This window comes from Cnephaeus nilssonii (genome assembly GCF_951640355.1).
Source record: "Cnephaeus nilssonii genome assembly, chromosome: 4".
In the NCBI taxonomy this organism is placed as follows: Eukaryota; Metazoa; Chordata; class Mammalia; order Chiroptera; family Vespertilionidae; genus Cnephaeus; species Cnephaeus nilssonii.
Genome location: NC_137075.1, coordinates 68,898,250 through 68,920,023, shown reverse-complemented (window position 1 = coordinate 68,920,023; position 21,774 = coordinate 68,898,250). Strand labels below are relative to the sequence as shown.

The 21,774-nt window shown below is 39.5% G+C and overlaps 1 protein-coding gene across 1 annotated transcript in view; it reads left to right on the top strand.

Moving 5' to 3' along the window:
* Positions 1 to 14,645, top strand: part of MAP4K5 (mitogen-activated protein kinase kinase kinase kinase 5) — a 109,441-nt gene extending 94,796 nt beyond the window's left edge. The window contains exons 28-32 of the mRNA XM_079768429.1: positions 445 to 513; positions 4,937 to 5,029; positions 7,951 to 8,021; positions 10,870 to 10,925; positions 13,026 to 14,645. Of these exons, the coding sequence (XP_079624555.1) occupies positions 445 to 513; positions 4,937 to 5,029; positions 7,951 to 8,021; positions 10,870 to 10,925; positions 13,026 to 13,113 (377 nt within the window). The 3' untranslated portion in view covers positions 13,114 to 14,645. The remainder of the gene's footprint in view (positions 1 to 444; positions 514 to 4,936; positions 5,030 to 7,950; positions 8,022 to 10,869; positions 10,926 to 13,025) is intronic.
* The last annotated feature ends 7,129 nt before the right edge of the window (positions 14,646 to 21,774 follow it).

Below are 21,774 nucleotides of genomic sequence, written 5' to 3'. Positions count from 1 at the left end.
TACCATATTATTACAAAATCCAATTTGTGTTAAATTTCAAAGATTAGTTTTAAATCACAGAAAAGGTCAGAATGTGTGTTATTTTCTAAGCTCTAGTGTTTTTTCTTTAATTTTTTTTATTGACTTTTTTTATTGTTTAAAGTATTACGTATAGTAGTACACATATCTCCTTTTTTTCCCCCATTGACCTTCCCCCAGCCTCCCCTACCCCCTGTCACATGCCCTCATCCCACCCCCCAGTGTCTTGTGTCCATTGGTTGTGCTTATATGCATGCATACAAGTCCTTTGGTTGATCTCTTTCCCCCTTCTCCCCAACACTCCCCAGCTTTCCCGCTGTAATTTGACAGTCTGTTCAGTGCTTTACTGCCTCTGTATCTATCTTTTTGTTCATCAGGTTATTAAAGCTTGTTGTAGAACTAACATTATCTTTTTTTCCCTCCAAGGCAGCCAACAGTTAGATTCCATTCATGTAACACAGTTGGAGAGGGATACCGTTTTAGTGTGTTTAGATAGTAAGTACTATTTTAAAATTTATTCTGAATGTTCTACTTGATATAACAAGTCTTTTTACTGAAGTGATTCTATTAAGCTATAATTGAAAATTTTTCACTTTTTTCATCTTAAGTGGCCTTATTTTATTGATGAAAATCTAAATTGGCTACAGATATCATAAATAGTAATTAATGGATCTGTTTGTCATTACTATTCTCTGTGACTTTTTTCTTTGTTTGGCCTACTTGAAAACATTATATTAGAACAGTTTGCCATAACTTTGGGGTAAAAATCTATATAAAACTATTCTGTATAAAATTCTGTGTAAAACTATTTTGAGGTGGTTTTTTTTTTTTCCAGACCTCAATTAATGAAAAAATAGAAGGTATATAGTCATGTGCCACTTAATGGGAATATCCAGTTCTAAAAAATGCATTGTTAGGTGATTCTGTCATTATGGGAACATCTTAAGAGTGCACTTACACAAACCTCGATGGTACAGCCTCCTACACACCTAGATTATATATGGTATACAGCCTATTGCTCCTAGGCTACAAACACGTATAGTGTGAACTGTACGGCATGAGAGTAAATCAAGCACAAGAGAAAATTATGCATTCAGGAGGCACTCTAAACAGTAGATGTGTGTGGCAGCTGCCAACATAACACATCATGCTATTTTATGGAAAACATTACTTTCTGTAAGTAGAAAGCATACACTAAAATAACAGTAAAGAGTATAGAATAATCTACACTAATAAAAGAGAAACAAGCAAATTGACCATACCTCTGCTATGCCCATAAGCCACGCCCACCAGCCAATCAGGAGCGAGTATGCAAATTAACCCAAACCAAGATGGCTGCGGCCACGGAGCGAGCAGGAGGCTTGGGTTTCCCCGGCAATGGAGAAAGCCAAGCTTCCCGCCTGCTCTGGCTGGCCCTGACCTCCACTCAAGGCTACAAAGTATCAATTATAGAAGATAAATAAATCCCAACAAAAATGGCAGCAGCCACAGAGCTGGAGAGAGCAGGAGGCTTGGGTTTCCCCCGGCGATGGAGGAAGCCAAGCTTTCCACCTGCCCTGGCCTCTGCTCAAGGCTACAAAGTTTCAATTATAGAAGATAAATAAATCCCAGATACCAGGGCCTCTGCTTGGGTCGCCGGGGGGCATGGCCGGCCTGCAAACCACCACAGGCCCCTAGCCCAGGTTGCCCCATGCCCCCAAGGGAACCCCCAACCTGATCCGGGACACCCTTCAAGGCAAACCAGCTGGCCCCCACCCATGCACCAGGCCTCTATCCTATTTAATAAAAGAGTAATATGCAAATTGACTGTCACTCCAACACACAAGATGGCTGCTCCCATGTGGACACAAGATGGCTGCCACAAGATGGCCAACAGGGGAGGGCAGTTTCGAGGGACCAGGCCTGTAGGGGAGGGCAGTTAGGGGCGATCAGGCCTGCGGGGGGGGCAGTTGGGGGTGACTGGGCCTGCAGGGGAGGGCAGTTAGGGGCAATTGGGCCGGCAGGGGAGCAGTTAGGCATCGATCAGGCTGGCATGGGAGTGGTTAGGGGGTGATCAGGCTGGCAGGCAGAAGCGGTTAGGGGCAATCAGGCAGGCAGGCAGGCGAGCGGTTGGGAGCCAGCAGTCCTGGATTGTGAGAGGGGTGTCTGACTGCCCATTTAGGCCCTATCCCACCGGGCAATCGGGCATCCCTCGAGGGGTCCCAGATTAGAAAGGGTGCAGGCTGGGCTGAGGGACACCTCCCACCCCTGTGCACCAGGCCTCTAGTTATTGATAGAAGAGTGTTGTAATGTAATCAGAGAAACTTTTAACAACAGGTATTACTTCAGTTTTGCAAACAAACCCACCTTATTTTTATGCAATGAATCCTGCAAGATGAAATTCAACCTAGATTTGGCACTATATTTAAAACTTGACAGTATTTGCTATGCTTGATCCATTTTAATATTTTTTAAATTACTGAATAGGGTTATTTTTTAAATTGTTGTACTACCGAATTTGCCTGTGTTTCCGTCCTAATTTCTATTCCCTGAAGTCTCCCTAGTGGATTTACCTTATATAATCATAAAGATAATCTAATATTACAGATAAGTAACCCAAAACTCAAAAGTATCTCATTCACCCATCATTTTTAAGTACTTTGGATTCTTTTAATATTGATAAGATTGGAGTATTATTCAATTAAAAAGTGGGCAGTCGGACATCCCTCTCACAATCCAGGACTGCTGGCTCCCAACCGCTCGCCTGCCTGCCTGCCTGATTGCCCCTAACCACTTCTGCCTGCCAGCCTGATCACCCCCTAACCACTCCCCTGACAGCCTGATTGATGTCTAACTGCTCCCCTGCCAGTCTGTTTGCCCCCAACTTCCCTTCTCTGCCGGCCTGGTCACCCCTAACTGCCCTCCCCTGCAGGGTTGATCACCTCCAACTGCCAATCCCTTGCAGGCCTGAACCCTTTCAACTGCCCTCCCTTGCAGCCTGGTGCCTCCCAACTGCCCTCCCCTGCTGGCCATCTTGTGGTGGCCATCTTGTGTCCACATGAGGGCAGGATCTTTGACCACATGGGGGCAGCTATATTGTGTGTTGGAGTGATGGTCAATCTGCATATTACTCTTTTATTAGATAGGAAAGAGGCCTGGTGCATGGGTCGGGGCCAGCTGGTTTGCCCTTTAGGGTGTCCCGGATCAGGGTGGGGGTTCCCTTGGGGCGTGGGGTGGCCTGAGCGAGGGGCCTGTGGTTGTTTGCAGGCCAGCCACGCCCCCTGGCAACCCAAGTGGAGGCCCTGGTATCTGGAATTTATTTACCTTCTACAATTGAAACTTTGTATCCTGGAGCGGAGCCAAGCCTTCTGATTGCTCCGTGGCCAGCAGCCATTTCTGTTTGGATTTATTTACCTTCTATAACTGAAACTTTGTAGCCTTGAGTGGAGGCTTAGGCCAGCCAGGGCAGGTGGAAAGCTTGGCTTCTTTTATCGCCTTGGAAAACCAAGCCTCCCTCCTACTGTCTCCGTGGCTGTAGCCATCTTGGTTGGGTTAATTTGCATACTCGCTCTGATTGGCTGGTGGGCGTGGCTTGTGGGTGTAGCGGAGTTAGGGTCAATTTGCACATTACTCTTTTATTAGGTAGGATATTTAAGTTAACTTGATAAATTTTCTTATTAATTTTTTATATTTTTAATGATTACGGTATTACATGTGTACATATCTTCCCATTGCTCCCCCCACCCCACTCCCACACATGCCCTCATCCCCCAGTGTCTTGCGTCCATTGGTTATGCTTATATGCATGCATAAAAGTCCTTCAGTTGATCTCTTATCTCCACCCCTCCCCAACCTTCCTGATGTAATTTGACAGTCAGTTTAATGCTTTACTGCCTCTGTATCTATCTTTTTGTTCATCCGTTTATAATGTTCTTTATTATCCATAAATGAGTGAGATCATGTGGTATTTTTGATAAATTATATTTTACCCAAAGAGCTGGAAAGGTCTATATTGATTAAGCAAATAAACAGATAATCAGAATTTGATTTTAATAATGTTGAACCTTTAATGTTAAATCCTTAATACCTTCTGGGACATCCAAGGAAAATAAATTGTGCTTAGTCTCATTTTGTTGATTTATGTATTTATCCAGAAAAAAATTTTTAAGCCTTTGATTAACTAAGCCCTCCATTTCCCAATTATTCAAAGTAAATGGAGAGTTGACTTTCTTGAGTTTTTTTTTTTTTTAAGGAGCAATATAAGACTTCAAAAATTAAGCATCAGCTATGCAGTATGAATCAGTTTTAGTAAACACCAGTTGGAGATAGGCCTAAAATCACAAATTATGTTAGGTAGATAAGAAAGCAATACAGAGAAAGGTGTCTTCCAAGTCAGAGCTAAGATGGTTAAAGTGAAAAACAAATAGATGAAAGGGAAATAAAATTATGTATACCCCCATCCCAGAGTTTACTTATAAAGCAATTGTTACCCTCAAGAGTACTACTCGTTGCCCCTTTGTTACAATAGTACTCAATACTATTGTATTGAATGACTACGGATATACTTATCATGTTTTGTAATTTGTAAGGGGGAAAAATCACTTCTTATTGCTAAATATATAGACACCAAGGTAACCACTTTTAAAGAAACATTGTACTTTTTTTTAACATTGTACTTTTTTTAAAATGAGAATATAAGTGTTCAATATATACCATCTAAAAAAGAAAAAGATAGCAACGGAATTGCCATTTACCAGAGGAGGTACTCTTATATTGTAAAACATATTGATGACAGTTTCTCACTGGACATTTTTGAATCTAAATAGTTGAATGTCATTAAGAATATTGTTCTATATCCATGTAAAATCCATATATCAAGTTAAATTTGTTTGAACAGATTTGGATTTCCAGTCTTGACTTGTTTTTTCTTTTTTTTAAGAATTTGTAAAAATTGTAAATCTACAAGGAAAACTAAAGTCAAGTAAGAAACTGGCCTCTGAGCTAACTTTTGATTTTTGCATTGAGTCTGTAGGTAAGTCTTTTTTTTTTTTTTTTTAATCTATTAGAATACTTGGTTTTCCCTTCATTTGGTATCTGTGGTTGTCTAGACCAGCACTGTGTCTTAGAAGTTTCTGTGATATGGAAGTGTTCTCTGTGCTCTTAAATATAATAGTCATTAACCACACCTGTTAAGTACTTGAAACATGGCTAGTGCTACATTTTTTAAATTTTAATTAATTTACATTTTAATGTAAATAGCCACATATGGTTAGTTGCTATTGTATTGGACAAAGCAGGTGTAGACGATAATAAATCTTTTATTTTTGGTTCCTAAATATTTAAAACTTGAAATCATTTTAAAATTTCTGTTTATTGTTCCCTTTACTGCCTCAAGTGAATTATACTTCTCCCAATTCTTTCCAAATCATGAAGGTATTTGTGTGATATGATTAATGATATTAGATATGCTATAATTCTTTGTGTCTAATCCTGCTTGGTGTGTGTTGATTATTGCTTTTAGGTCTATTTCTATATAAATAGATACTTTCCCACTTGGAAACTAATGTGCCATTTTAATTTGTTTTATTGTCAATGAGTGTTTTACTCTTATAATACTCATTGGTTTTATGATAAAAATTTCTCATTGATTATATGTCAGTAAGTATTTCCCCCTAGGGATGATAGAACTTTTAAAAAAAATAATGTGGCTGGAAACACTGAACTTTGTATGATATGATTCTACCCTAAGTCAAAAATAGTTAAAACAAAGTTGGCAATTTTTATTTTGGCCTTGAAAAATATATGTATTTTGTAATTAAATGTATATATACTTGGAAAAATATATTTCTCATTATTTAGAAAGGTGTTTTAAAAAAATAGTTTAATGGTTTCCCAACTGGCATTTTGCCCTGTCGCAAAGTATGATCATCCCTCTGTGTAAATATATTACATAAAAATAATTTGCTTATGATTGAAAAATCTTAATTTATTGAAACAGAAAGCCTACGCTTTCTGTAGATGCCAGGACAAAAGGAATTTTGGAGCTCATTTCTTCCTCACTTCTTTAAGTCCTGGATGTTGTATGCCAGTTTCTAAGCTTTGATATCTTCAATAGAGATCCTGACGGAGATCTTTATAGTTCCTCTTCATTTCAACTGATACCTCAACTTTTTCATATGTGTCAAATTTTTTAGGGAACTTTAATTATTACACAACAATTTGTTCCCCATAAGCTACCATCTCTCCCCAGCAGTGAACCTTGGAATAATTACAAGGATCTTCCTAGGTAAAAAGAGTCCCTTTAAGCCCTTTTAAAAATAAACTGGTAACTGGGTTTCATATTCATTACAGTTAGTGAAACGTGTGATTTCTTAATAAAATAGTTTTATTTTTATTGAGTAAAATTATGTTTCCAAGACATTCTTACATTAGCTTTTTATAGAGTTAGTATTCTAATAAAACATACAGTAAGTTTCTATCACTTTCTCCCATCACCTTTAATAGTATAGGGCATATGTCTAATTTTCCAACAATCAAAAATGGGTTTTCTCCCTCTTTCACTGCACCTTAATGACTCCAGCCCCCTGCCAGGAAGGACCCAGAGGCCCCACGGCATCCTCCAATTGGGGGCCTGCCCCCTCTGTTTCTGAACCACTAAGTCATTGCATAGGAATTCCTCATTGGGCCCAGGCCTGTGGCTGGCACCACCCGGGACACAGAAATGGACAAAGCACAGCAAGAGTAGGTTTCCCTTCAAGACCTTCAGGCCACCCCAGGGGAGCATGGGAGATGGGTGGGGCAGGAGGGTGTTGTGGCCTACCACATGATGGCCATCCTGTGGGGCCACGGTTGCTCCTGAATCCAAAGCCATCAGGAAGGCAGTCAAGCTTGGCTCAAATTTGTGAACCCACATGTGGGCAGTGGGGCCTGCAAGACCAGAGCAAAAGCCCAGGATGCTCCAATGCCTGAGGAGGTGAGGCTGAGGCCCAGCAGTGAGCCTTGTAACTGAGAGCCCCTCCAAGTAAGAATTGGCACAAAGAGCATAAATATTCACTGTGTGGTTAAATTTTGGATTGTGAGACAGGTTTGTTTGTTTGTTTGTTTGTTTGTTTAAGTAATTTTGTAATAGGGAAAATGTGAACATAAAGAAGCTTCCTTAATAGCCACTTCTAATTATATGACAGTATTTAAATAATGATGTTTTTTTATTCAAAAAGCCAATTATATGTTTTTATTATTTCATTCACCTAAGAAAAAAGATAGTATATAAAATAAAAATTAATATGCTGATACCAACTTACGTTTCTTTGTAAGTTATACCAATGTCTGATCACTGTGTTATACAACTGAAACTAATAATACTGTCTGTCAGCTGTAATTGAAAAATAAAAATCTTTTTAAAAAATAAGTTAAGCTGAAACCGGTTTGGCTCAGTGGATAGAGCGTCAGCCTGCGTACTGAAAGGTCCCAAGTTCGATTCCGGTCAGGGGCACAAACCTTGGTTGCGGGCACATCCCCAGTAGGGGGCGTGCAGGAGGCAGCTGATCGATGTTTCTCTCTCATCGATGTTTCTCTCTCATCGATGTTTCTAAATCTCTCTCCCTTCCTCTCTGTAAAAATCAATAAAATATATTTAAAAATTAAAAATAAAAAAATAAGTTAGCCCATGTTTAAATGAATGCCTGTTTTATATATATTTGTGTGTGTGTGTGTGTGTATGTGTGTGTGTATTTTTTTTTTTTTTGAAAACTTTTATGACCCGACTCAATAAATTATTTGAGTTTAGACATGGCTTAGCCACAAAAATGTTGGGAACTAATGGTCTAGACAGTGGAATTTTGCACGAAGCATTTGGATAGCCTTACATTATCGTTTATTAAAAACAGTTAAGGAAAATGTGTAATGAACTACTTGTGCTGTATTTCAGTTTCACCTCCCCTTTATCTTTTTTAGTGTGCCTTCAAGACAGTGTGTTGGCTTTCTGGAAACATGGAATGCAGGGGAAAAGCTTCAAATCAGATGAGGTAAGGTTTCTCAGATTACCTCCAGTGATTTCCACTAAAGATTTTTAATATTGAAGTGTTCATTTCATACATTTTCTTTCTGAACCTACATTACTATGTTTAGTGCCTTTATTGTTTTAAGTTGATTTGAGAGAGAGAGGAAGGGAGAGGGAGAAAGAGAAACATCAAAGTGAGAGAGAAGTACCGATCAGCTGCCTCCTGCATGCCCACTACTGGGGATCGAACCTGCAACCCAGGCACGTGCCCTGACCGAGAACTGAACTGGCTCCCTTTTGGTGCATGGTACGATGCTCAACCAACTGAACCACACCAGCCAGGGCTATGTCTAGTGGTTTTAATGCTGTGAACTGGCAGAGAAAAATTGCCAGTATTATCCTTCCAGTTCAGTTTTGTATTGTAAAATTCTCAGTGGTACATTTCAGTCCTTTAATTTGTAATTTTTAAATATGGTTACTAACCTTGTAGTAGTTTTCTAAATTTAATAAGCCTTTTCCATAATCTAGAAGTGTATAGCTTCTGTTTTAATATTTTATTTAAAATCCTAAATTGATATGTATTAGATCCCAGGACTAAGGAAAATATAAGAAAATTAACTCATTTAGAAAATAGTTATTGAGTACCAGCTACATGCAAAACACTATTATTATAGCATTGTAAGGCATAGGGAAGTATAATTATAAATAATTTCAAACTCTGCTAACGTCTGTGTTCCTGGCACTTGACAAATATTAGCTACGTAAGGCTTATAATCCAGTGGGGTTAGGTACTATTCATATTCCCATTTTTACAGGCACGGAGGGGTTAAGTAACTTATCTAGATTACATAGCCTGGATTTGAAGGATCTCCAAAAATCACTTTTAGCTGTTCCACCTTGAGAGATAAATCCTAATAGTTAAGACAGTACTAACAGAGACATTTCCCATTTGTGTGAGTACCTGTATAATTTTTGTATGCCATGGTCTCACAAATATCAGTATGTGGGCTTATTTTAAAGCTTAAAGTCTTTTTCTTGAATTGCCTGTAATTGAGTATTTTCACCACTTATATGAATGAGGAATTAGAATACTTCTAAGAGAAAATGACATAAATTTGCTATCTTTGAACATGTCAGTTTATCTAGTTCAGTGGTTGGCAAACTGCGGCTCTGTTAACTAATGAGTTTGCCAACCACTGCTAGACTAAATGTTACCGTGTAGTTGGAAGCTGTGAGGATTAGGCAATTGTGGCATATTGTGTGCAAAGAGGTAAAGGGTAGTATATGACAGTGGTCGGCAAACTCATTAGTCAACAGAGCGGCAAACCACGGCTCGCGAGCCACATGTGGCTCGAGAGCCGCAGTTTGCCAACCACTGATCTAGTTACTGCCCATGTCACTAATGTCTCCAGGTCCCTGCCTCTAATGAAGCCTACAGCCCTGCTTACTGCCATCACATTAATTGTCCTCAGATGCTGATCTCATTGTACCACTCCTTCAGTTAGCAATCTATGGAAGATACCTGTTGTTCACCACATCAAGTGCAAATTTTATTTCCCATTTTTAACTCATCTTGATTACCTCTTTCTTTCTGCTTATGTTCTCACACTTGAATTCGGGCCTTGCTGTAAAATTAATAAAATAATATTCATCCTTTCCAGTCCACAATGATTGGAATATTTTTTAACTTAATATATGAAAATTAGCTCCACCTAGTAAATCATCTAATTTGTTTTCTTATTTAAGTGTATTAATTCTATCTTCCTAGCTCTACAAATTCATTGATAACAGACTATTTTTATAGTTATTTTATATCCATACTGTTGTAGTTAGGGTTCCTCCAAAAGCTCACCTTAACACATTGCAGACCAGTAGTTTTATTGCTAGCTTTACCCAGTGGCCAGATAAGTTTCTGTTGAAAGAGTACAAAAAACGTTTTACATAAATGTTAAAGGCACGCTTTAAAATTAAATACGCATTGCATTCTGAAGTTATTTATTGCATGTTCTTAAAAGCTAATATCTTTTTAAAGTATGATACTTTGTAAAACACTGTGTAATATGAAGCGAGAATTCTTGTGATCCGTCCGCAATGTTAAGACAAGGACTCAAGTGCAGGTAGTTTATTTGGGAGTAGATACCAGAAAACAAGCGATGGAGTGAGGAATGTAAAATAGAGAGGGGCAAAAAGCCAATACAGAGCACAATAATAAACTGGTTCCCACTATGGGCAACCAGGGTTTAATCCCACACCGCCCACTGAGGAACAGTGTGGAATATACCTCAGAATTGACTCATTTGAAGGTGCATTTATACACCAACTGCTGTCCCTTTTGGTTAAGGTTGTCCCTGGGGGTGTAAGCTCCCCATTTTGGGATCGTACCTGTGCTTGACTGAGTGCCTTCTACAGCTTTGGAGAAGACAGAGCAGAGGACCGCTGGTACGCTGGTGTCAGACCCTGGCACGTGGGCGTGTTCACCGCAGCTCTGCGGGAATCTGCACTATGACACCAGGAAAGAGCAGGAACTCTGCCATCTGGCAAACCTGTGTCTAAATCTTGGGTCTACCAGTTATATAACCTTAAGCAAGTTACTTAACCTCTGCAAGTCTTCGTGTTTTTTCCTATCCAGTAATACAGGGATTATAATACAAAGAGTTCTAGGGAAAAGTGCCTGACCAATAACAGGTGTTTCATAAATGTTTTATTTCTACTAATAGATGGTCAAAAGGTAATTCCTGAAATTTATTTCATTTGAGGAAGTGAGTCTATCAGAAATTATAATTGTTTAATACTTGTTCTATCTAAATGATTTTTAAATTATTATTTAAGTAATATGGGGATAAGATATTACTAATAGGTATTTTCTCTCATAGGTTACCCAAGAGATTTCAGATGAAACAAGAGTTTTCCGCTTATTAGGATCAGACAGGTAAAGAGTGTGGTTGTTTTAATTACCAAAGGAGTTTGGTGGTTGCGTTCTTAAATACTGTCAGATAAACTCTTAGAGGATTTCTCAGCATTTTTATTGAAAGAGAGAATAGTATTTTAATCAATTGATTAATCAATCTTTTATCATTGTGAGGATCTTGATTCTAGAGATAGTTATACTCAGCCAAGACAAAATGTGTTAATATAGGTGTTTATGTCCCTAGTACCAGGACATATTTCATTTCAGACTCCTTTGTTTTCATCATTTCTTCCTAGCATGTTACCTTCTATTAACTATTACTATATAAATCCAACAGAATATGTACCCCCTGGCATCTGCTTTTATATCAGAAACTATTCAACTCATTTTCTGTGGTCAGTCTAAATTAGGAATTATGTGGATCTCTGTGATAAAAATTGAAGACAAATTCCAAAACTGTGCCATCTTAGAAAAAATTTGGTAGTTTTTGTTCCCCAAAGTCTATATTGTCTACCTCAATAACTAATATAACACCCATTCCTACATCAACCAAAGAACTTGTATGCATATATGCATAACCCATGGACACAGACAATAGGGTGGTGAAGGTCTGGGATAGGGGGTGGGGGCGAGCTAGAAGGGGTCAATGGGGGGGGGGAAAGGGGACATAGGTAATACTTGCAACAATAAAGATTCAATTTAAAAATAAACATTTTTTTCTATTTTCTCAACAAAAATTGTTACTGCAGCAAAATTGACTAATAGTATGCATTAGTCCTAAGTTGAGGATTGAGAAGCTCTGGTCTTCAAGTTCAATCTAGTCACAAAATAATTGCTTAAATATTACACACTTAAGGAAATGGGGGATGGAGTTGTGACCCTATAAAAATTTTTAGGAGACTTTTGTAAGGAGAAAAAAATATTTTTTTGAAAAATTGTAACTAATGAGTAGAAAAGGTAAGCCCACAGAGCATGGCAACTTTGTAATTAGTCCTGGGGGAAAAAAAGAAAGAAAGAATTTGAGGACCACCTGGTTAAAGACTCTAAAATGGGAGGTTCTTTGCTTCTTCAGGAAGGGCTGACAAAAGAATTGTGGGTCATGTAATAATCCTGGCATAAATAGCACCTAAACAAGACGTAGTATGAGAGAATTCTGCTTAAGCCATTTCTCTTAATTATGTATTTCTTTCCACCTTCCCCACCCCTGAACTTTCTCCTTCAACTAGTCCCTTTTCTTTCTCCATTCTCTCACAATTTGCCCTAAAAAAACGTTTTTCTTCAGATCATTGCCTTATTCTGTTTATCTTACTTGAGCATCTCTTTGATTTCACGATTTATATATTTTTTTATTTTATGTAAAAATATTAATAATGGTTAACTGGGTAGTTGGGTTATAGGTAATTTTATTTTCCGCTTCTACTTTTCTGCAATACATAATGCAAAGTACATATTACTTTTTTATTGTTTTATTACAAAAGTAGTAATATACTAGTTGTAGAAAACTCATACACTAGAAAAATTTCCCCTCCAAGACTTTTTTCTGTTCATGGGTACATTATTTTTTATTCTGTTTTCAAACCCCTCGACAACAGTGTAAATCCTATGGTATGGCACTTTATTGGTTTTTCTTCCTATTGGTCCTTTGACTGAACTCTTTCCTTGCCCTTGTTCCATGGACAAAGGAGTTGGGCCCCACTTTATACTTTTCTAAAAACTTTTCTTTTTTAAAAAATACCTTGAACAGTTTGAATGGGTGTCTCATAGAAATCATGTTTTATCCTCAGCCCTTCTTCCACCCTCTTCTTCTTAGTGTATTTTCTAAAGCTATTTATACCTTTCATTGGCATATGAGTAAGCCAACTTGGTGTAGTTGAAATAAGAGAATGAGACTCTCCTGAAATGTTTTCAATACTTTATATACATAAATTCATCAATTCTTACTCAGTTTTGTTTTTAAGTTATAAAATGTAAAGCTGAACTTAACTGTGCTGTGTCTGTGATCTTTATGTAATCTTATGAGAATGTAAACAATGGTATTCTTTCCTGGTTTGATGTTAGTATTTGAAGCTGCAATCTGTGTCTTGACTCTTACACAGAACTTTTGTTTTGGTTTAATTGCAGGGTTGTCGTTTTGGAAAGTAGGCCAACAGAAAATCCTACTGCACACAGCAATCTTTACATCTTGGCTGGACATGAAAATAGTTACTAAGCAACAGAAACTGATCTCAAATGACAGGAAAATGAATATATTCCATTGAAAGCAAAAATATCTTAAGGGAATTCAGTACAAACTACACTATGATTTGCTTTAACTGTTATGGGTTATATCTCAAATGATCTGTACTTTAAGGTAGAATTCAATATTTTCTGTAGCTGGAAACAGCTGTTTTATCTCTTGCCACTGTGTGGTGGTTATATCAAGTTTGCTTAATAAAAGCTATGAGATAAATAGTCCTATAGTTCCAGGAAGCCCAGTCTTTTTTAAAAAAATAATGTTTGTAACAAGGGTGTCATATTTTTAGATAACAACTTGTGATTATCTTCAAGGAGATAAATTTAATGACAGTTTTCTCATTTTATATCATGTTTTATTCCTTCTTAATGAACATAATTTTATAAAGAAATTACCAAATAAGCCTTTCACTTTTACATTGGCTATTCTGTATGTTTTTGTAAAATAGAATATTTAATCCTTATTTATTAATCTCTTGCTGGAGTGGTGTAATGTTATCTAACTTTTAGCAAAGGAGGGTTGCAGAGCAGCTTACACTTTTTTATGATGTATAAAAATTTGTTTACCTTTTAAGAGTAGTAAGAGGGTTTAAAGGCAGTGTGTTTGGAGGTTCAATACATACATGCAATTTTGTTTAACACAAGTATTTTATAAAACAATATTATCCAGAATTGCCTTAAAGTGAATTTTGTGTTTTCAACTACAAATAGCTGTAAGGGATCATACAGAAGATATTGATGATGGTTGAAATATTATTAGAAGAGGTATGTATGTAGATATGACTACCATGTGTATGTATTCTTGACAAGCAGTATAATATACCTGTGATTTTTTTTACATTAGGGATAATGCATAAGAAATTAACCTTCATATATATTATCATCCCTTAATGTGTGGGGGGAGTATTTAACTGCCCAGGATATGTAATTCACATATACTATACCAGAGGGGACACTGTAAAGCAACTACATGTGTAATCTTGGGTTTTTCACATATGTAGGTATTCATTTTGAGTAGGTTTAAGAAAAAAGTTTTATGTGAAATTGAATTCCTCATGGGATAGTATAAATAAGTATTATAAAAACCAATATTCTAAAAATAGGAAATAATAAGGCCATTTTTAGTTTACATCTCTTTTGCTATTGTTAGTATTCAAAGTAAAGTATCACATTGGTACCTGGTGTCTTAATGCATTCACTGAGGGCAGTTAACATTGAGATGATGAACAAGGAGTTAGCAATAGCAAACTACTGATTTATTTTGAGCAATTACTTGAGAGAAAAAACAGTATAACTATCTCATTTGGTCGTTAGCAATTCTATAAAATAGGTATTATCATCTCTATTTTTCAAATGGGGAAATAAGAAGTTAGCAGGGTTAATAGACCCAATTCACACAGCAAGTTAGGGGTTGAGCCAGACCGTGAGTCTTGTGACTCTGTTCTTTTCATTATGCAGTATGCAAACAATAAATGTTACGCAAATAAAGTATTGTCCTTTAAAAATGCACATATGATTTCAGTAAGTGTGTGGCTGTTTATTTGGGGTATGTTAATGGGGATTCTGGACTGAAGAACACTGGATAGATATAATAGATGGGAGGGGACCGTACTCAAAACAGGAAATATTTACATACTGGATACCAGTATCCTTCTTCTCTTACTGAATCCTGGCAGCCAGATCTTCCCATCCCACAATATTGGAAGAATCATCTCTGTGCAATCCAGCCAGTGCAGGTGGAAAGAACTACACAGCTCCCGACATCAGGTGTCCTAGCTAAACTACCAGCTAGATAACTCCACGGTGACCATCACAGTTGACAAGATATGCTGTTTCCAAAGAAAAAGGGCAGGTCAAATACCAAGGAACAAGAAACAGTAGCTTCAGATTTCAACAGAAGCAGTGCCTTCAGTATTCTGAAAGAAATTTCCAACCTACAATTCTGGATTCAAATAAACTATTAAACCTAAGAGTAAAATGAAAACATGTTTAGCTGTACAAGGTCTTGAAACCTTTACCTTCCACAGAACCTTTCCCAAATAGGCTCCTTAACTATCAAAGAATGCCCTGAGACAGCTCAAAGAGGAAGAGAAATCTGAGCTTAAATTGAACTAAAAATCAATGGGGAAAATATCCTCCAGTGAGGATTAACAACAACAAAAAAGATTCAGCCCAGCTGGTGTGGGTCAGTGATTGAGCACTGACCTACGCACCAAGAGGTTTCCGATTCAATTCCCAGTCAGGGCACATGCCCAGGTTGCATGCAGACTGGAACCCCAGCTGGGGGCCGTGCAGAAGGCAGCCCATCAATATTTCTATGTCCTGTCCCTCTCTAAAAATCAATAAAAACATAATTTAGAAAAGATTCAGTGTGATCCCAGCAGACATTTTATGGGAATCGATAAGCTGATTCTCAAATTATATAAAACTAGAGGCCCAGTGCGTGAAAATTCATGCACTGGAGGGGGGTCCCTCAGCCCGGCCTGCCCCCTCTCACAGTCCGGGAGCCCTCAGGGCCGGGAAGCAAATGGCCGTCAGGGGAAGGCGATGCCCTCATCATACCTCTGCTGCTGCCACTGCCAGCAGCACAAGCCTCGGCCGGCCCTGGTTACCTGAGCCTCGGCCGGCCCTGGGTGCCTGGGCAGCCGCCATCCAAGGCTTGCCTGTGCCTTGGGCTGGCCCTGGGCGGCGGGGGCGCTGAGGGGCCTGGGGGACTCCGGAGGCAGGCACACGGAGCAGCCAGACCCGCCTAGGGCAGGCCTGTCCATGCCGCACGCCTGCTGCCCTGGCAGGGCTGAGGGGACTGGGCACTGCCATCTTGTGGCTGTGGGCACCGCCATCTTTGAGGGCGTGGCAGTCAATTAGCATATTCCCTCCTTATTGGCTGTGGGCACCACCATCTTTGTGAGGGTGTGATGGTCAATTAGCATATTCCCTCTTTATTAGGATGTTCGGGGCCAATAATAGTCAAGGCAATCCTATCTAATAAGGAGGGAATATGCAAATTGACCACGCCATAACAAACATGGTTGTGCCCACAGCGGAGATAGGGATTCCGTAACACAAGATGACTGCGCCCACAGCAGAGGTGGGGATCCCATAACACAAGATGGCTGCGCCCACAGCAGAGGTTGAGTTCCCATAATGAGCCTTAACGAGCAATCAGCAGAGAGCTGAAGCTGTATCTCCCCCCCCCCCCCGCCACATGGGGCTTGACAGGGGACCTCAGGCTGTGCCCCCCACCCACAGGGCTTGACGGGGAAACCTCAAGGCATGCCCCCTGCTGTGGCCTGGGCAGGGGGACCTTAGGCTGTGCCCCCACCCCAGCGCCGGGCCGGGGGACCTGAGGCCGTGCCCCATGCCTGGCAGGGCTTGATGGGGACCTCAAGGCATGCCCCCTGCCCCAGCCCAGGCCGGGGGATCTCAGGCCACGCCCCCTGCCCTGGCGCTGGGCCAGGCGACCTGAGGCCACCTGGCGGGGCTTGACGGGGGTGGGGCCAGCCAAGTCTGGATCTAGCCCAATGGGGGAGGGACCCGCCGGGTCTGGGTCTTGCACGATTTCAAGGCGCACATGGGTGGGCAGGGACTTGAGTCTTGTTCCCGTGGCACATCCCAGACTCTGACAGGAGGAAGATTTTCATATACATTTTACTAATTTTCTTTCATCTCTGACACATATTATAGAGAAAGGGCAAATAGCAAATATTAAAATATTTCCTCTAATTCCCTTTTAATGTGCACAAATTTCATGCACCGGGCCATTAGTTTTAAATAAGAAAAACCTGGGAGTTTTAGGCTACCAGATTTCAAGAGTTATGATAAAGCCATAACAGCAGTTAAGATAGTATGATATTGGCACAGGCAGACAAATTTAATTAAGAGTCCTGAAACAGACCCACACTTAGTCACTTATGTATGACAGTTACACAGCAGTGGAATAAAGGAAAATATAGTCTTTTCAATAAATTTTATTGAAAATTATAATGAAAAATCAAATGAGTCTTGACTACTACCTTGCATAATAAATACAAATATCCAATAGATTATAAATCTAAACTATATAAAACTATAAAGCTTTTAAAAAGAAAATATCTTCGTCAACTTGGAGTAAGCAAGGATTTCCTAAATAGAAAATTAAGCCTTAGACTGTAAGAGAAGAAGTTGGTCAAAGGGACTTAATTAAAATTAACATGCTCTGTTCATCTAAGGACACCATTACAAGAATGAGAAGATAACCACAGAATGGAAAAGAGACTGACATATATCACACAAGACCTACCTAGAAGATAAAAAGAGCTTAAGAAAAAGGCAAACAACCCAAGAGAAAAATGTCCAAAAGATTTTGAACAGGCACTCCACAGAAAGTAACATCCAAGTAGCCAATAAATATGATTTCATCTTTCTTGGTTATCAGAGAAATTCAAATTCAGCAATACAGTACTTTCATACACCCACCAACATGGCCAAAACAAAAAAGACAAATTGATGAGATTGTGAAGAAACCGGTGCTTGCACATTGCTAATGGAAATAGAAAATAGGGCAACACTTTGAAAGATAGTTTGGCAGATTTGTGTGTGTGTTTTAAGTCTCACCTGAGGATATGTTTTTATTGGTTTTGAGAGAGAGAGAAACATTGATTGGTTGCCTCCCATACACCCCCCTACCAGGAATTGAACCTGCAACCTAGGTATATGCCCTGACTGGGAATGGAACCCACAACCTTTTGTTGTACAGGACAACTATCCAACCAACTGAGCCACATTACATTACAAGCTAAATCTTTTTAAAATATATGTTTTTATTGATTTTTTTTTTTTTTAGAGAGAGAGAGGAAAGGAAAGGGAGAGAAATAGAAACACTGATGTGAAACATCAACATCCATCTGCTGCCTCCTGCACGCCCCCTGCTGGGGATCAAGCGTGGGCATGTGCCCTGCCTGGGTATTGGAATGGAACAGGTGACCTCCTGGTGCAAAGGTCAATGCTCAACCACTGAGCCACACCAGCCGAGCTAAAAGCTAAATCTTGTTTTCCCAACTTGAAACAATGCAGTGAGTGTGCATGTGCACTGGTGTTAGATGTATACATGTGTACTCTCCGTTTAACAAACTGTTAATACTTGATTTTTAGAGCATAATGGTGGAACCAAACTATGAAGAACTTGAAATATTTTTTAATTGTTGGCCTTTCCATGTATAACTCTCCAAAATGCAAACAATTTAAGATAATATAATACCACACTTTGAATTTGCTTACATTAAGAATTGCCACACTGTATTTTAATTACTTACATTTCTGCCTTTCTCTCTGGAATTAATGCCTGACGAAAGGACTGTGCTAATTTAATTTGGTATCTATAGTCTGTTACAGGAAGTCATTCTTCAATAAATAATTAATTTGCATTACTTTCATGATCATTGAGTACAAACATGGACAAAAAATCTTCTTCCTGTGAATTTACACCTGACTTGGAGGATTTTTGTTTGAGAAGCCAATGTCCCAATAGGTATTGTATAAAAACACCTGTTCTTATGATTTCTGAACATTCTTCTTTGGACTGAATTAGGGAAATGAATACCAGGGAGTGAATAATGCAATTAAAGGCCTCTTCTAGTGCCAGAACTGTCTTTTTTTTAACAACTTTTAATTAGGTACCTACTATGTACCAGACAGTACTTTTTAGACTATTCGTGTCACACTTGAGCAAAATGAAGCTAAGGCACTCATGGTAGATCAAATATATAAGTAAGCTGATTGTAAAACTAAAGAACGGAATATAGAAAGGAATTAACACTTCAGTTAGCAGTGGGAATCTAGGTCTATCCTGTTCACATCAGGAGAGAATTTCAAGATACTTAGAGCAATCTGCAAAATCTTATCTGCCATTTATTTTGTAATATTTTTGTTTTGTTAATCCTTACCGGAGAATGTTTTTCCATTGATTTCTAGAGAGAGTGAAAGGGAGAGAGAGGAGAGAGAGAGAGGGAGGGAGACAGAGAGAAGGAGAAACATCAATTTGCGAGAGACACATCAATTGCCTTCTGCACACGCCCCAACCAACCAGGGCAGGGAATCGAACCCGCGACCCTTCAGAACACAGGGCAGTGCTCTAACCACTGAACCACCAGCCGGGGCTATTTTGTAATGTTTTTAAGGAGTCCCATTGTATAGCAGCCATGCCCATTATGTTATGTGTGTTTTACTACTTTTTAAAAAATATTTTTATTGATTTCAGAGAGGAAGGGAGGAGAGAGATAGAAACATCAATGATGAGAGAGAGAATCATCGATCAGCTGCCTCCTGCACACCCCCTACTGGGATCGAGCCCGCAACCCGGGCATGTGCCCTTGACCAGAATGGAACCTGGGACCCTTCATTCCACAGGCCAACACTATCCACTGAGCCAAACCAGCTAGGGCAGTAATTAATTTCTATGTTGGAGATGACACAAATGAAGCACAAGGAGGCTGTGTGACTGGCTCTAGTTTACCAGGTGATTCAGAGCAGAGCTGGATTTGATTCTAGGTAATCTAGCCCTAGAGTTCATGCTCTTACCAGGAAAATTAGGTCAGATGATATTGTAGAAAAATAAATATGTTGATGCTTAAAATGAAGGATTTCTTATTGTTTGTGGGAAATGTTTAAATGATTTTTTTTTACAAGGACCTACACGTGGGTTTGCTTTAGATGCCTCCATAATATCTCACTACTAATATTTGACACTGAGCCATTCCCATGAACACTATTTACAACGATAAGATTTCTGCATGTGGGTGTAACTATAATCTTCGTTCAATCTTTGGCATGCATGCAGCGTAAAGAGGATCTTATGAAACTATTTACCTCTTTTGGATCAATAGATGCCTAAAAATTCAGTAGTTGACATGGGAAATGTATCTAGGGTACCAGAGGTTACTGTTTGTACAAAGGGTTATTCAGATACCAATGAACAAGCATCACAAAGTTTTTATACGGGAAGTAAGAGTTGGGAGGGCTTAGAGTGTTAACTCTAAGAAATGGATGCATCTCTAAAACAATCAGTATGAAAAGAAATCTCATTAGAGTGAAGAATACTTTTTAAATGCAAGTAATTCATACTTCTTGTCCTCTGCTTCCTCCCTCCCTCACCTTGTCATGAACACAAATATTTCTATTTTGATATTAGGTTTCCTTAAGGCGGGTTTATATTCTTTGGCCACATGATGAGAGCTCATTTGAAGCTGCGGTATGGTACCACAAGTGGAAAGAATACAACTCAGAGTTGAGACCCTGGTTTTTCACTCTGAACAGTCATTTATATTTTTTGTATCTGTTTCCTCAACGCTCAGCTGTGCCCTCTTTCTTCCACGGACTCTTGTGAAGTGTTTTGAAAAGCAAAATGTACGATTTAAACCCCAGCCCTCCAAGCCCTCCCGTGCAGTGGCCTCCTGGAGGAAACCACTGGGCGAGGAGGCGGAGCTCTCGCTCTGCCTGGACACACAGTGTGGGATCTCCGGAAAGTCACGTCTTATCTCCAGTGCCCAGCACGGCGTCTCCTACGCGTCAGCACCCAGTGAAAGTCTGCTCTCCAAACAGCTCTCTCTGTGTCACCGTTTTAAGCTGAAGTTCAGAAAGTTAATTTTTTCCTATTTATTGTCTCATAAATTCACATTTTAAAAAATCATAAAAGCACAGAATGTACTTAGATTGCCTTGTGAGTATGATTAGCAAACAACTGTCCAAAGTGGCAAAGAGGTGTACACCTTGAGGTTCTGAGACTTATTTCCCAAAGAAGGATCATCATATCCATTGACACACACCCTCTGGTGATTAACCCGCCAGTGTTACACTGCTGAGCAGTCATGGCATTGGGGTTCATTGGTGAAAGTATTAGGTGGTTGTTTTAAAATCTGAAAATGCAAAGTGGTGTTGAGGTTGTTAAAGGAAGATTGAGAAAGGAAAGTTTTTAGAAGAGGTGCTTAAAAAGGATGGCTAGTCCTGGCTGGTTTGGCTCAGTGGATAGAGCGTTGGCCTGGAGACTGAAGGGTCCCAGGTTCGATTCCAGTCAAGGGCATGTACCTTGGTTTCGGGCACATCCCCTAGTGGGGAGTGTGCAGGAGGCAGCTGATCTTTGTTTCTCTCTCATTGATGTTTCTCTCTATCCCTCTCCCTTCCTCTCTGTAAAAAATCAATAAAATACATATATATATTTTTAAAAAGGATGGCTGGCCATATAACTAAAGTTATGTTAATGAGGGATGAGAACATTTTATGTTGTCTGGGCCCACATATAAAGTCAAGAGGGTAAGCTCTTATTTTATTTAAATTCACTTTCCAGTATTTACCTTGATTCACCAGGCTTTACTATCTCCAGATAAGTGGTGTTGGGGGGCGGGGGGGAGTTATTCACATGCCTGGTTTTGTAACGTGTAGCAGTGCCTGGTCAGGAGGACCTTGGCTGACACCTGGCTCCTCTTGAGGTTGCTGTGTATCAGGATGTCAGCTCTCATCATCAGCTCCCTGGCGCATCTGAAGACGGAGGACCTTCCTCAAGGTGTTCTTCGTTGTCATAACTCCACATCCACTGGCGGGTGGGCTTGGGCGTGGTGGGGCTGGGTCTGAAGCCTGCCTTCAGCCCTGGATGGCTGGGTGGCCTTGT